This window comes from Sceloporus occidentalis, unplaced genomic scaffold (genome assembly GCF_023333645.1).
Source record: "Sceloporus occidentalis isolate IW3139 unplaced genomic scaffold, rSceOcc1.0.p SCAF_95, whole genome shotgun sequence".
In the NCBI taxonomy this organism is placed as follows: domain Eukaryota; kingdom Metazoa; phylum Chordata; class Lepidosauria; order Squamata; family Phrynosomatidae; genus Sceloporus; species Sceloporus occidentalis.
Window position 1 is genome coordinate 172,431 of NW_028317075.1, and position 17,351 is coordinate 189,781.

The following is a 17,351-nucleotide window of genomic DNA, read 5'->3' on the forward strand; positions in this document are numbered from 1 at the left end:
GAAGAAAAATACAGCTAAACAGGAGCACCACAGAAATGTTAAAACGAAGGATACAGCCTGGTCCTTAAGGGGTTAGTCTGTCAGTTTTCTCATCTCTTTGAATGTACGTATAGTAAGCAGCGCTGCGTACATTGTTGGCACTATATAAATAAAAGATAAATAACAATACACCGTTACTATATTCAGAGCTGTCGCTACTGTAGTTATAACGCTCACACTAACACGGTAGTGCCGAATAACACATCCAGCTGGGATTGTATTATGAAAGCGAAACCTAAAGATCTCCCGCCTCCTCTCGCCAGCCCCACAGCCTGTTCCTCCAACGTCATTCACCGTCTTCACTCACTGCAGCAACTCCATGTCGGTACCGGCTGATCCCAGTGGATTCAATGTGTGCTGAGAAATAATCCAGATTATTTATTCATTGTGTGTGACCGCTTATTGTAAAATGGCCTGGGTGATCCTGCTGCTGCTCCTTGTGTCCGTCTGTCCGTCCTCTTCTTTAGACGTGCAGGACCTTCAGCCACCTCGTTATAACCTCAGCTTGGACCGGCCACCCCAGGAGCGCTGGGCACCGGTACTGAGGCACTATAACTACTCTTACCTGAGAGAGGCTCTGCGTTATGTGTATGAGTAAGTCATTCCTTTACCATTAAATGCCCAGTTAATGGGCAAATAGGGGTTAAGCAATGCCTTAAGGGTTAATAATGGCTTATGCACAGCATACTCACACTCCTATTGGTTGGTTCTGTTCAATTTTATAATGAAAGATAATTAAATGTACATTATTACTGCCCTGCCTGAATGTTCCCCTTAAATACACAAATCCCAGCTATGCTAAGGATTGTCAACAGCTGATTAGTGGCAGGAAAGGATCCCCCTTGAACTCAATGCAGGAAAAGGGGGCAAATGCATATAGGAGGACTGTTCAGACTCCCCCCTATCCATTAAATACATGATGGCTGGAGTGTCCCCTGCAGGGTATAATCTACAAGCTGTATGAGAAGCTGCTGAGATCAGAGGTGAGATGGCACAGGGGACAGCTGTACCCAGGACCAAAGATATGAGGATTTTGGCTCACTGCCAGAAACCATGTCTCTCACCTCCTCTGGGGTCAAGTTAGGGAGACTTTACACCCAGACTATATCCTTTCTAGGCTTCATTTAAGGGTTTTCAGTGCAGTTCCCGTTGGTGGATATGCATTGAGCAGGGCTGGATATTGTCCAATGCAATGGCTGTAATGCACGGCTATGAGGAGCCGTTATGGTTTGTTTGACACCAGAGCGTCATTTGGTAGACCTGCTATAAATCCAGCTCTGCTTATAATTACAGTACATTGTTTACATTCCCATAACACTGATTGAATTATGAGAATTTAAACATTACCTTGCATCACACAAGATTTTTATATTCGTCACTTATCTTTTACAGCTCAAGTGTGCCAAAGTGGGCCCATGCCCTCATCCTACCATTGACAGACATTGACTTGGCTTTGCTTGTTAAAGAGCCTTATGCCGGGGAAATCCGGGGTATCGCCAAGACACTGGGTGTCAGTCCAGGGGATGTTCTAGCTCTAAACCTTGCCTATGAAGCCACAGCGTAAGTACAGACTCATAAAAAGATCTGTTTTGTTGGGTGGTGCCAGTCTGCCTATATGTAATTAAAATTATAGTATTAATAATAGATATAGGAATATAGATTTATATTCCTTCGTAATAAAAAAAAAAATGAGAATTATCTTTGACAATAAAGTAAGATAAACTGATACTTCACTTACATTTATTCTAATGCTCTACCACGGCCTCTCCTGTTTAGTTAGGAATTCAGGTTTATAGATCAAGGGTTAGTGCAAAGTGCACCTGGTCGTAGAGGCAAATCGGAGGAATTTACTGCAATGTAGCCCGTTTTATCAGATCAGATTATTTTTATATGTATAGCATTTTCAAGTTATGCTTTGTGCTAGATATGTCAAAAACAAACATTTCAACAACATATAGGAAGATGAAAAAAAAAAAGTGTTTGTTTATTAATACATTAATCCTTTAATTCCGCAGAAGCTGCTCTCAGCGATACTAAGGATGGGCATACGATAAATAAAAATATGGTTGTAATGTATTACATGTATTAAAGTATTGTAATGTATTACTACGACTACAATGTAACATTCTTTTTTTTTTGTGCAATGCAGGTTTTGTACAAGCATAATTGCTCAAGATGAAAAAGGAAATGTTTATCATGGAAGAAATCTGGACTACAACTTTGCAGATATATTAAGAAATCTAACAGTGGAGCTAAATTTTATCAGCAATGGTCAGGTACCGATTCTACAAAGATCTGTTTGTAGGAATGAACCATAATTTCACTAATACCTTATACCATCACAATATACACTGATTGTATTAGATAAAACTATCTAGGACATAGCTGACAATTGATTCAGACCTGGCGTTGGCATGATTATGCAGTCTGACCATAGCAGATCAGAGGATCCTTGCCTTTTGAAAGTATCCAGTCAATAATACATCTCTCTCTGCAAATATTGTTATCTGGCATACTGACAGATCTGAAGCAGTTTTCTTTCAAGTCCCCTTATGGGGACTTCCACTAATGTTCATGTTGGAATAAAACCCACATTTTATGATGCATCAAGGTAAATGCCATTTCCTTTGAGATTTAACATTATCCATTAAAATCCATTGGTTTTAAGTTACTGATAAAAATTTCTGATAATACAAAAAAATTACAGTTGTCTTACAGCAGTCTGCGGTCAGAGTTGACTACTTTGCAATCATAATCGTCGTGGCATTTTATTAATTTTTTTTAATGGAGTAGCTTCCAGTAACTGTAGGTTTTTACATAAACATGATCTGAAACATGCAATATTACAGCTTGTAAACCAGATCACTTTACATCCCTTAGCAGTGCCACTCTGCTTCTGCAAAGTTGAAAGCCATATACCCTTGAAAAAGTAGAGAGCCACATACAATTGGGAAGCGTATGGTTTGGGCCAGGACACCGACAAATCATGTGATGTAGTTGACCCCAATAGTATGGTTCTCAGACTAGCTGGGTGACCATACAAGAATCCTATTCCATGTATAACTTCCCAGGGCTCCCCTTCCTTTGGCAGTGGGCTGGATTAGTCCCAGTTAGACTTGAAGTGACATGAGTGAACACCTGAGATTGAAAATCTTAACCCAGAACTCCAAGAAGCAGTGCTTCTTCCAGATCTTTTCCAAGATCCTTGGCCTGTGTATCCACCCGGCCAGAAGTTGATCAACAGAGAGTTTACTATTAATACAGCATTGTATTAGAATGCAAAAACGTCAGTACTCTCAAATAAGTTATCTGAGCTGCAGGTTGCAGAGATGGGATTTATTGATGATTTTATTAATATGTATCATAAATAATCTCAAATTAAAATTTTGATTTAAAAAATGCAAACACATTTCTTTACAAACAACATATCTGGAACTATCTGAATTAATATTAGTTATTGATTTATAGAGCACCATTGTATTCTGCATTGTTGTACTGGGAGTCAACCAATATTTTCTTCCCATTATTATCCACAACTGATAAATCTGATCTGACAACAGTCAAATCTGATCCCTTATAGCCACCAGAGGACCAAAACCACTGCCTGTTTTATGCTGGAATAAATTGGAAGTGTGCTGTGTCCCTTTTCTGGTGGACATACTTTATCGGGACGAAGCAGAGTCCCAAGATTATTTGCAGTGTCGTTTTGTGAAGTGCAGGTTATTGTAAATGTAATTAAATCTTATCCGCTGACTTCCTCATATGATATTTTAATCAGTAATTGTACAAGAGTACATGATCCCCGACTCGCCATTGCTCACCAGTGCCTGTTAAAGCCAATCAAGAGCACACTGCTCAGGGTATTCCAGTACTCGCATAACTGTGCTATTCTCCAATGTATATTTAAATGAAGGCTCCTTTTTTGCGACTGTGAAACTACATTCCCACTATAAAGTGTTAATGCCTCATAGGGAGCCTGACCAGTAAGATATTCTTGCTACTGATAGTGGAAACTGCACACACACTGGTGTTCTCAATGTAGTTTCAGAATAGAATACGTACTCAAAAACTTATATCAAATAAATGCAGATTTCTTCCACTCTTGTATAATTTTGTTTTGTTTCACTTAATTCCAGATTAAATACACAGGAACAAGTTTCTTGGGCTACATTGGTCTTTGGACCGGACAAAGCCCCTACAGTTTCACTGTATCTGGTGATGCAAGAGGTAACTAGGTGCCAAACATTATAGCTCCCTTAATCTGCCAATAATGCTGTTTTTTACCCAGTATGTGCCATGAGTGTAAGAATAGTATAGTATTATATTCTCTTATATTCAAAGCTTCACAGAAACAACAATAAAGAAAATCGTTTTGTTATATACATATATTCTGTCGTGTTTACTTTTATGTTCATGCCTTACTCCATAATACTACATTATTAGTGTATACACTTTTGTGTATTGTTTTTAGCAGTATAGTTTATGAATGTAAGGAAAAGGCGTATTAGGAGAAATATCAGTCCTGGTAAAGAAGAATTATCTAATTTCCCAATTCCAAATCTTTGTGTCTGGGGCAAGATCAAGGGTATGCTGATGGCCATACCTGGGAACTCCCCAGGATTCGTCTGTAGACTCTTGGTGAAGCGCAGCTTCTCTGGGTCACTGAGGGAGTGTCTTTGCGAAGGAGTGGGGCTAATGACGTTCAATGGCTTGGCTGGTGTTGTTAGCCATGTGAGGGCGTTAATAGGGTTGACAGTGGGAGAGCAAAGGGAGTGGGCATGGCGAAACACCTCTTCCCTGTCCTGGAAAAAGAGAAAAGTTATCTGCAGACCCATGTAAGCAGTGCTGGAGGGTCCCCAGGTATGCTGATAGAACATCAGCTTCCAGAAGCAGAGGGAAGCACAAGGATGTGCCTAAGCGCACCCCTCACACTATAGTACCTAGGACAGTTGCCTCTCATCATGTGGAAGGTATGGCCCCAAATATACAAAATATTTATTATCTTACATTTCTGCTCAGATCAGTCATAATTTTACAGAGGAGCTGTAATGTTGTAAGCAATCTCTGGTGTTATAACAAGTTGAAACACTCTCTGGTGACTGACTTTTACAGTTCCACCAACCTTCTTATCATAGAAGAAAGAGGAAGCATTTTTGTTATTAAACTAATTTGCAGTTTACATTTGACCTCTTTCTTATGCATTTTTTTTTTTCCAAAGAGCGTGATGGCAAATGGTGGGAGAATGCAATTTACGCATTCTTGAAGAGAAGCTCTCCTGTTAGTTGGCTGGTTCGAGATGTAAGTATAATGCGAATTACTAAAATTAGAGCCCTCAACTTAAAAGAGATCCAGTAAGAGAAGTGAAAGAAATCATAATGAAATTATTAACATGCATGTATTAGCATGAGACAAAATAATATGCAGAAGGGACTTCAGTAAGCTCTGTATTACAATATAAGGCCAGAGCAGGGCTGTAACATATATGAGGTCAAAGCAAGAAGCTGCCCCATGTTCCTCAAAGTGAAGAGTGTGCTAGAGCCGCCTGGCAGCAGTGGCTCTAAACCTCTTTCCTTTTCAAGAAGAGGATGTGATGTCTGCACGACTGGTCCTGCTCCAGGATCCCTAGTTACAGCTCTGGCCAGACTGTCATTTTTATATGTAGGAGCTCCTGGCCATAGGTATTAAATTATGCAAGAAGATATTTTGAAAATGTAGTATGTAGTGTACTGCACCTCATACCCGAGTTTTGTCTAAAGGCTGTCTTGTACAGCGGGCAATTACTTTCAAGGGATCCATGAATAAAGTGGATATAGAGGCAAAAGGTGATCATTGTTGACCTGTGGTTGTGGCAGTACCATGAGATTTCTGAGGGAAAAACAAGCCTTCTGGCTTGTCTGATGTCTGTAGATGAGTGTTTAATTAGTTATAATAATTATAATTAAAAAAAATTAAGCCCATCACAGGTTCATTTTTATACATTGTATTTGACTGTACTGTACATGCACTGGATTTGAAGGTCTGTATTATACAAATCCCTATGAAATGCAGCTAAAGTTTTTACTTTACTGGTTATGAATATTTTTTTCTAAATGCATGCCAGATATTATAACCCCATACCATGTGTTTAGTGATTATATTACTACTACTAGTTCTCCAGTTGAAGAAACATTTTATTTGTATTTTGCTATTCCACAGACACTGGAAAATGCCAAGGATTTTCAAACAGCTGTCCTACATCTATCCAAGACTCCAATCATTGCTGAAACATACTATATTATGGCGGGTGCACATGCTAGAGAAGGAGTGGTTATTACCAGGAACAGGGGTGGACCTGCCGATATCTGGCCTTTGGATCCTTTAAGTGGAGAGTAAGTGTTTTGCGTTAATACGCTAGATCAGGGGTGCACAATTCTGGTTCATGACAACTGCAAACAGACTGCAATATTTGGATACCAGCGTGAGCACAGGCATCGTAATTAAACATTTATTAAACTACTTGTATTCAGGCAAGGATACACAGAATTCATGACCTGTTTCCACTACTCGAGGACTGAAGTTATTTAGGAAAGCAACAGTTATTATGTTTCATACACCAAGCAATTTTCACAGATACCTTAGGTAATAAAAATGCAGAATAACAGCAAGAATCATTAGTGTAATCGAATATACCTGACAGACGTATCAAGGGTCTTATATGGTTTTTTTTAAATGCCTTAAACATAACTGCAGTAGAACCTTAATGCAAGAATATGAGAAATAGCTTTTTTCCACTCTCATACTCCCCATATAGCACGCACAGGGCCAGACAGGCCTACCAGGAAACTGGGAGATTTCCCTGTGGGCCAAACGGTCTGGATGCCGTCTGTGCAGGACTGTGGACGCTCTGATGTCTGTACAGCCCCGTTACCACCTAAAGTGGTAGTGGAAAAAGTGCTGGAAAAAGAGAGTTTTCTCACAAAGTGCGCAAGCGTCACGGTAAGCTGCGGACCTGTGTTAGACATAGACATCAACGTGGACCCATTGCTGCTCGGCCGGCCCGCGGACCAGAGAAATCTGCAGATGAAGTTAGGGAGTGAATTAATGTTTAAGTGTTTAGGGGCAGAAATGGGACAGGTAGGCTGTTAAAAGGGCAGAGGTGGCACAAACATGCTGGTTAGGTGCATAGGTGACACAGGCAGACTGTTAAGGGGCCCTAGGTATCACAGACAGACTGTTTAGAGCCATAGTTGCACAGGCAGGTTATTTGGGGAGGTGACACAGCTGTTTAGGGGCAGAAGTGGCACAGGCAGGCTGTTAAAGGGGCAGCAGTGGCACATGCAGGCTGTTTAAAGGGCAGAAGTGGCCCAGGCAGGCTGTTTAGGGGGCAAATATGGCACAGGCAGGCTGTTTAGGAGGCAGAGATGGCACAGGCAGCCTGGTTATAGGGGGCAGAGGTGGCACAGAAAGGTTGTTTAAAGAGCAGAGATGGCCAGGCAGGCTGTTTAGGGGCAGAGATGACACCGGTAGGGTACTTAGCAGGCAGCGATGACACAGGCAAGGCATTTAGGGGGCACATGTGACACAGGCATGCTGTTTAGGGTGCAAAGGTGGCACAGACAAGCTGTTTGGGAGCATTGGTGGCGCTGTGAGACATGCTTGTGAAGTTGAGTTGCCCTTGAGCAAATTTCACACATGGGCCCTGTGGTTTCTAGTTATGCCCCTGGTGTGGCATGTGGGCACATGAGCTTGACCACGCAATAAAATATATGGTATTTCAATGAATGGCGGGAGCCATTTTGTCCATGACTTTTACGTCTCTTAATACACAGAGGATTTAATGGATTTAAAGGAACTTGTTTTCACTACTTTAAGTATATTTCATAGGCCTATTAGTTGATATTTTATAGGTCTATTACAGCGGTGTATTCTGACTTAGGCCAACTAGACTAGGGCTGAAACAACGAATCGATAAAATCGATAATAATCGATAACGGAAATCGTTGTCGACGATTTCCGTTATCGATTAATCGAGTGATCGATTCGTTGTTGGCTCCTTTTACTTACCTCCGCGAGCGTTCCCTGCTTCCGCTACACGCTCTGCACTGCGTGACGGATGTGACGCGTTCCGGAGGTAAGTATTCTTCATGTCTGTGCGAATCGCTCTGTGCGAGTGGCTCCGTTCGCACAGAGCGGTTCGCTCTGTGCGAGTGGCTCCATTCGCACAGAGCGATTCGCGGGGGTGGGGTTTCAGGGGATGCAGGGCAGAGTGGGGGTGGGGGGGCAGGCCAGGGTAGGAGACTGAGTGCAGGGCAGAGTGGGGGTGGGGGTGCAGGGCAGAGTGGGGGTGCAGGGCAGAGTGGGGGTGGGGATGCAGGGCAGGGTGTGAGTGTGGGGGCAGGGCAGGAGACTGGGTGCAGGGCAGAGTGGGGGTGGGGATGCAGGGCAGGGTGTGAGTGTGGGGGCAGGGCAGGAGACTGGGTGCAGGGCAGAGTGGGGGTGGGGGTGCAGGGCAGAGTGGGAGACTGGGTGCAGGGCAGAGTGGGGGTGTGGATGCAGGGCAGGGTGTGAGTGTGGGTGCAGGGCAGAGTGGGGGCAGGGTGTGAGTGTGGGGGCAGGGCAGAATGTGGGGGCAGGGCTGGGTGCAGGGCAGAGTTGGAGACTGGGTGCAGGGGCAAAGTGCTGGGTGCAAAGTGCCAGGGCTGGGTGCAAAGTGCCAGGGCTGGGGCAAAGTGCTGAGTGCTGGGTGCAAAGTGCCAGGGCTGGGTGCAAAGTGCCGGGTGCAAAGTGCCAGGGGTGGGGCAAAGTGCCAGGGCTGGGTGCAAAGTGCTGGGTGCAAAGTGCTGGGTGCAAAGTGCAAAGTGCTGGGTGCAAAGTACCAGGGCTGGGGCAAAGTTTCTTGAACAGTAATAGTCCACCTCTTTTCAGAATGTTTGGGGTTATTTTGTTTCATAAATATTGTGTTTGGGTTTTTGTACTTTGAAAATATTGTTTTTTTATTACATCATAACAAAATAAGAATGTTAATGTACATTTTAAGTTGTTTTTTAACATCCAGTTCATTAAATTATTTTAAATAAACAAAAAATTTGCATATTGTTTTTTTTTATCCGATTAATCGATTAATCGAAAAAATAATCGGCCAACTAATCGATTATTAAAATAATCGTTAGTTGCAGCCCTAAACTAGACATAGGTCTACTTGACTTGAAGTACAGCAGCACCTCTGCTGTATTACTGGAGGCAATTCAGCCCCTATGGCATGGCAGGCTCAATATTGTCTCTTATCTGCTCAATGTATGTTTCTGTGCAGAGGTATTATAGAGGACACACGGTACCAGGAACAAAGCGAGATCTGGCTGTAGGTAGAGCAGTACCCAACATAAATATACACTGTCTAATAGGGTGATTAATGCTCAGCTACAGCATAAATAAGGCAACCTGTGACTTTTTTCCAAGTAAACATAAACATCCCAAAACAAAATAATACCCCAGCTCTCTCAGGTTTACACTAAGCTGGTCATCCTGAATGTCTTATGTTTTAATCCTTCCTGCCAGCTAAGACGAAGCTGTGGAAAACTTCCCCCAGACATTGCACAGGAAATGCTTCACTAGGCTCAGAGAAAGAGTTCACCACCTGCACCTGTTGCAGGCTTCATCAAAATCCAGCATTCACTTCTAGTTGGTTTAATGTGAAGGGGATAGAGCACGAGTGTTCTCTTCTCTTGCTCCATCTCAGGGAACCAGATACATGATTTATGCAGCACCTTCTACCTGGTGCTGATATTATTTGGGCAATAATTATAAAGTGCAACTAAAAAAAGATAGATCCTACCAATACACACTTTTGCTAGACTTGAATGTGGAAGCACATCATATGCTTACTGTTTGCATTCATTTTGCCATTTACAGGACGCATATAACTTTGTTCATCACTTTTTGCAAGCTATTTTTTTTCTGATTTGGTATACTGATGCTGTAGCCTTATATTTGGGAAAAAATTTAAGACTTCTCTTGATTTTAAGAGAAAAATCCAGATTTCACATACTAACGAATTGTAAGCAACCCTGCACATTCCCATTGTTTTTAATGTGTGTGTTTGTGACTCTCCCAGCATATTTTCTTGTATCATTGGTTATGTGGTACTGGTGGAAATAGTAAAATGACATCTTGCACTTTTACTCCCAAGTAATGTACTTTTTCCTCTGTACCTGCAGGTGGTTCCGTGTGGAAACAAATTATGACCACTGGATCAATCCACCTCCAACAGATGACCGCAGGTATGTGGCACTAAATCAGAAGATAAATATTTAACATTGGGATACTTTCTTCATAATCCTTTTATTTATTTTTTTATCATTGTTATTGTGACTTCCGGCTTTAACCTGACTAATGTGGAACAGGTGTGTGATAGAGATGTCTAGCTCTGGTTTTTATTCAATGAGGGTATGGACCTTTGCAAGGAAACCATGCGCGCCGGCGGAAATTTTGTGTTCTATTTCGGGGGAAAAAATTAATTGACAAAATTCCTCCGTCTTTATAGTCAAAGAAATTCGTTCAATATTTTCGTTTTTGAAAATCCCATTCGTTTGTCCAGTTGCCAGGGAAACCAGAAATGCATACAAGAAATTCAATAGGGAATTTCAGACCAACGGATGTAAGAAAGAGGGTCAAAATTAGCTTACAGTTATAGGGTTAAGGATAGTGGTGGACTGGTCAAATTATCTCCATTAAAATAATTAATTTAATTTGTGATCTTAACTAAATCAAAACTTTACAGAGTCTTAGACACAGTGAGAAAGGGCAGGCTGAGGCACTCCACGTCTCACACACAAGAATCTCACTCTGTAAAATGCTCAGATGCAGCACAGCAGTGTCACATAAAGCAGTGAAATGAATGGATCCCCTGCCTGCTCTGCTCCTATATAGGCTTCCTTCATTACTAGTCATTACTTCATTACTATTTTTTTTTTTTTTGAAAGATGCAGTGCAGCCATTGGAAAAGCCCTCAGCATGGTGTGATAGGAGTGAGGTGATTGGACAAACGAAGATCAACTCACTCAATGTCCCTCCTCTTAGTGCAGGCAAAATGGCGAGATTAGTTTTGTTTCCTTCATCCAATGTTGTGTTTGCTCATTATTTGGACTAATTCGGACTAAACGTTGACATTCAGCAAGAAAATGAACGCGCAAGTCTAACTTCTATCACAATTTAGCTATGTACATGAAGAGCCAACCCTTTCCTTGCTAGAACAGCTGAGATGGTCCTGTTACATGTATAGTTAAATCCATGAGGTTTCTTTAAAGCCACTTCTTGCAGGAAAAACTTTAATGTGCTACCAAGCCCTCCTGTGTCCTTCTACACAATGGGCCGGTTACAAGGAAGAACTTTTTAAGCTATGGAGGCTGTGCCGGCTCAGCACAGTCTCCATAGACTTCGTTAAAAAGTGCTATGTGCCTTTAAGACAGAGTTCAGGGATATTACATCATATTTTGGCGCTATATTTTGTAAAGGTGCACAGGGCCTTCTATTGTACTTGGAACACCTACCATGGAGCCTTGGGCAGCCCCAAAGGTAGGTACATCGCTGCATTGAACGATTTATGAAGCCTCAGAAGGATAATGGAATTCATAATATTAAGACGGGGTAACAAACCAACTATATTCATTACAGAAACAAATAAGGAACCAACCCCAAATGTTTTCATATAGCAAAGTTAATGTATGCCACATGCATTTAATCATATAATTAAAGGACAACTAAAGTGCAATTTTTAAGTAAAATGGATACTGGAGTCTATTTTCCGTACGTTTTAATGCATACATATTAGTGCATGCATTTTTTAGTCATTTAGAAAATGAGACTTCTGTCTTATTTAACTCCATGCCTAGCTACCGCTACTGTAAGCAAAGTTCCTTTTAAAATTAATGAGTAGCAGCAGCCAAAAACACCTATGCTATCTGAACACTGACATTTTGTTAGCATACGTGTGATTGGCTGTTGCTTCACTAATTTCTATGAGCGTTTTCATGAGCATGTGCAAGAAGTTTGCATACCGTACAGTGTTTACTGCTTTCAGTAGAGTTGGCCAAAGGGGGACGTAAATGAGATCGAAGTCTCATTTTCTAACCCCAGCAACTAAATATTGCTGGCTTCAAATTACATGCAGTAAACTGAATTGTATTAAAAACATATACAAAACATTTTGGGACCGAGGCAATTCTTATGAAATAAAATGTATAAAATATATACAAAATACCTATTTTTTTATATTGTATCACAGGACGCCAGCTATTAAAGCATTGAATGCCACTGGGCAGGCAAATATCAACTTTGACAGTTTATATAAGGTGGGTTTTCTATTTGTCTACCTTCTTCTTTGTACCTTGATTGGATGTGAAAAACAAATTTACATTATTATAACACAAATATTAGAAATAAATAGTACTTTTTATATTTAAGTTAGTAAAGACATGATCCTGAAAAAAAGTGATGTTGGGCATATATATACCGTATTGGCTCGGATATAGGCCGCCCCCGTATATAGGCCGCACCCTAAAAGTTTGGTGCTTTTTTAAAGAAAAAGTTTTTTTCTTTAAAAAAGCACCAAAAAAGCATGCTGCCACTCTGTCTCCCCCCCCTGAGATATGCTGCCACTGTCCCCCCCCCGAGATATGCTGCCACTGTCCTCCTCCTTCTCCCCCCCGAGATATTCTGCCACTGTCCCCCCCCCCCCCGAGATATGCTGCCACTCTGCCCCCCCGACTTACCAGAGCAGACTCCCGGGTGTCGCGGGGGACATCTACGCAATACGCGTATACAACTTCCGGTGCCGGGACTCAGCGGATGTGCCGGCACCGGAAGTTGTATACGCGTATTGCGTAGGTGTCCCCCGCCGGCCCCGCAAGACACCCGGGAGTCTGCTCTGGTAAGTCTTGGGGGCAGAGGTAAAACGCATCGTGCGGACGGTCACCGGCTGCGGCGATGCCGGTAAACAACCTCCGCAGCCGGTGACCGTCCGCACGATGCGCTTAGACAACCTCCCGTGCCGGAAACCCCCCCGTGGAAAGTGCTGGCAGGGGAGGCTGTATGAGCGTATCGGAGAGTAGGATGCAGGTCCCCTGCACCGCTGCGGGGGATCTGTATCCTAACCCCGCTGCCTGCCCGGTGCCCGGGACTGCATGTCCCGGGCGTTGGGCGCTAGACCCCGAATATAGGCCGCACCCCCACTTTAAAGACTTAAAGTGGGGGGAAAAAGTGCGGCCTATATTCGAGCCAATACGGTATATATTTTTAGTTGTATTTAAAGTTACAGTAGCAAATCAAGTATCGGGCCCACCTTTGTATTGTTATTATAATTTATAAAACTGATTTATAAAATCAGTTTTTCAAAATTAAATTCAAACAGTCTCTCTCTGTATAATGACACACAAAGCAGAACTACCCTTGGCAAAAAAACAGCTTTCAGAGCGATTGCATGTAACAAAAATGCTGTATAATCTCCAGTTTATGGCACATTTTCATTAGAGCTTTTTCATGGATGTCAGTAGTGAATCACATGAATGTCTACAGGAGAATATTTAATATTTTGATTACTTACCTCCCTTCTTATACTTTAGAATGGATGTGGTATTGCCTGTACTACAATACTATTTTCTAATGTATGTCTATTTTTTTATTTTTTTTTTGCAAACACAGGTATTGTCAGTAATTCCAGTGTTAAATAAGTAAGTATGGTTTTTTGTGTATAAAAAGGATGTATCAGTTGCTTATTAACCCCTTAAGGACCAGGGATTTTTTCACACTATGGGACAGGAGCAATTTTTTTACTGTCTCTTTCTCAATGACATACAGTTAAACACAAATTATATTTTTGTTTTTTTCAGCACAACTAGGGCTTTCTTTTAAAATCATAATTATAAATGTAATATATTTTGTATGAAATTATAAGGATAGATATGAGGGTTGTTTTTTTTTTTTTTACTATTTTACTATGTGTGTATGTATATACTGTATGTAATATATCTTTTTATTTATTTTACATGCAAATGTAGCATATATTAAAAGGGTTATAAGATGCCCAGTAGGTGCTCTGCATCACTAACAGTTGCTTTTTTGCATATCAGTAATACTCTTTAATAGAAAAGAGATACGCTGAGACACAATACAGTGCTTTTCTCTTTTGGGGTAACGAGGGGGAATGGGATAATGTCTCGTATATAAATTAAATTTCTATGAATCTTGCAACATCCTATGTAAGTTGATGCAGTTTTTCAGTTTATTAGACAATATGACCTCACACTGATTTATTAACACAATTTAAGTTTCCCTTGAATTTGGTCATCAGTACTGTTACTTTTAAGGTTACTGATATGAAACATAGATAAAAGCATTTTCAGCACAATGACTGATGCACATACCTTGGAACTCTCTGGTTCTCCGGGTCAAGACCCGAATCCTCCAGGTCGCGGGGTCTTGACACGCCCCACCCATTTTCCCTTTAAATAGGAGTGTTTTCCTCTGCTATCAGCGGGAACGCCCCCGACGTCAGCGAGTCCTCCCACTGACGTAGGTGGGAACGCCCGCTGACGTCAACGGCAACGCCCGCTGACGTCAGTGGGATATCCCACTGAAGTCAGGGGGACCTCCCACCGATGTCACGGGACCGCCGCCCAACGTCACGGGACCGCCGCTTACGTCAGTGGGCAGTCCTGGTCGTGTCCTGCAAGGGAAGGCAGACTTGAAATAATACCAGATATGCATTTCGTAACTGCTGTTCTGCATCCAGGAGTTTGGGAAACACTATTTTTGTTTGTTTCCTATTTATAGTGAAACTGTCTATACAACAGTAATGAGTGCCGCATACCCAGAAAAATACACAACCCGTAAAAGGAATTTAAAAGAAGGTATGTAGAATACTTCTAAATTAACCACTTGTTCCTTGTAAGGCTGTAATGTTAGTTTTATATTTGTAAGTGTATAGCTATTGATACTGGTTAAGAATAGATGTGTTTATTTAAAAAAAAATTATTATTATTACATTATTATTATTATTAAATTATTGATTTATTACAGTGATTTTTTTGTATTTGCAGGTCATAAGGAATAAGTTAAGAATATATTTTAAGAAGATCTAGAACAAATTAGTTTACTGTGAACACATTTTGCGAACATTTATTTTTCAGCATTGATCAAAAATTAAATTTGTAATTAAAATATCTTAGAATTTCTATAATTTTTTAAGTAACTTAGTTTCTAATTAAAAAAAAAACTCCAGATAACTGGTTTCTGCATTCTGACTATATTTATTTTCCTTAGATATATTAAAATGTCTAAATTGAAATACCTTGTCCTTTTATTACTTTGCCGCTACACTTTAGCAACCAGTATAACCACCTACCTACCCAGGATACAACAGTCCAACTTACATATTCACTATTGCCAACAATTACATTTGCGCTCTGAAAAATAAACATTTAACTTACATATAGACTGCAGGCGAGTCAACATAATGTGCATTGAAAAAAACAACTTGTGACCCATTAGATCACAAGTTGCCACCTGGGGATGTGATTCTACCTGAGCCATTCCACCCTCTAGAGGAATATTTAAAAAAAAAAAAATAAAAAAAAAAAACAGCCACCTTATGCAAGGAAGGTTTAAATATGAGATTCGCCTCTGAACACCATCTTCTGCCCAATGAGTAGACAGGGTTAAAAAATATATTCAAATACCTTTGGAGTACAAAATGAGCACCTATGTTCCTTCATTCCCTACCCATTGGGAATAAGTGCTATTAACCCTTTGGAGAGATGCACAGCCCATCTACACCTTTCCCCTTTCCTCCACCCTGCTAACTTAAAAGGGTTAAGAATTCATACATATACTACTTATGTTACCTGAAGAGATTCTACGGGATGAAGTGTGTGTTAGCATGGATGTGTATGTGTTGTGTTTGAGCGTTAATGTGTATATATAAGTGGTGTGTAAAGGATTATGTGTTAGAATGAAAGTATACATGTGTGTAAGTATCAATAAGTGTATGTGTATTAGCATGTGTAAATTTATGTTGCAAGGGGCAAAAAAGGCACAGATCATCTGTTTGGAGGCAATGATGGCACAGACAAGATGTTTGAGAGCAATGATGGCACAGGCAGATTTTTTGGGGGAAAGGTTGGCACTGATAGTCGCTTGGGGCAAAGGTGGCACTCACAAGCTGCTTGGGGGCACTGTGGGACATGTTGCTTGGTGAAGTTGGGTCGCCCCAGGGGAAATTTTCCGCACCACGCCCCTGTGGTTTCTAGTTATGCCCCTGTATACATACTGTAGGGCCTCGTACTTAGCCATACTGCAGCTTCATTGGCAAATCGGTCCTTGCAGTGTGCGGTCACCAGCTTGATACATGTGGCTTCACGCTGCATAAGTATAAAAACATAGTGTGCAGCTGTGCACATGTAGCGGTTGTACCACATATTTCACATGGACTTAAAGTGCCAGAGCTGCATAGTAATCACCAGTCCAGCTGTGCAAAAGTACATTTCACATCCTCAAACCTAGGCTTTCAACTCTAAAACTCCTATAAGATTACAAGGGTCTTCATGTGAGCAGTTTGCATGTAGAGTTCATTCCAGGACTCTTCATGGTCCCAGTATCAATATCCTGGGGACCTCAGACAGTGTCATAAATTCCAGAAACCCACAGTATTCTGTGTCATCCTAATAATGATCTAGCCCTCTTAATAGACTGTAAGCCCACAAAAAGAATGGTCCCCTCTTCTTCTGTACCAGTACATCTTATGCCTATTCATGCAGCAACATACTTATTTTTGGTGCTGCCCTAGGCCTGACCAGGGCAACACCTTGACAACATGACAACACCTGCAGCCATTCCCTCCGCAGCTCCCATTCTTGATGCAGAACATCAGGATAAAGACATGGCGCCTTGTAATGCATCCATTGGAGACACAGCCTCCATACTGTACATGAACCATCTGGCAGAGATCTCCCTTGTAATTAGCCCATTGAGCAGCGGTAAAGTGGAGGGGCAGATCTCCCAAGAGAGCAATCTGTCCCTTGTTTTTGATGGAGGGTGGTTGCCACCCCCTGGACCTAGTCGGCCTACGCCAGAATATGTCACTGTGTTCATGTTATCGTTCTCCTTCAGGGTAATACAAAAATATAAACAATAGATAAGCTTATACATTAAAATAAGATGACAATTGTACACTGATCTTCGTCTAATTATACAGTTATACAGTTACCAGATGAACAGTCTCAGTAGAGCCCATACCTCTGTATACTTTTAACCACACTCTCAAAAACGAAACAGGTATGGCT

At 41.3% G+C, this 17,351-nt stretch overlaps 1 protein-coding gene across 1 annotated transcript; it reads left to right on the plus strand.

The window, feature by feature from the left end:
* Nucleotides 1-448: 448 nt before the first annotated feature.
* Nucleotides 449-17,183, plus strand: LOC149284284 (N-acylethanolamine-hydrolyzing acid amidase-like). Its single transcript, XM_089496873.1, has 11 exons — nucleotides 449-633; nucleotides 1,432-1,599; nucleotides 2,189-2,315; nucleotides 4,176-4,266; nucleotides 5,258-5,337; nucleotides 6,235-6,407; nucleotides 10,233-10,295; nucleotides 12,299-12,365; nucleotides 13,714-13,742; nucleotides 14,845-14,921; nucleotides 17,179-17,183. Exons 1-11 carry the CDS (start codon nucleotides 449-451, stop codon nucleotides 17,181-17,183), a joined length of 1,065 nt encoding a protein of 354 aa, XP_089352999.1.
* Nucleotides 17,184-17,351: the final 168 nt, after the last annotated feature.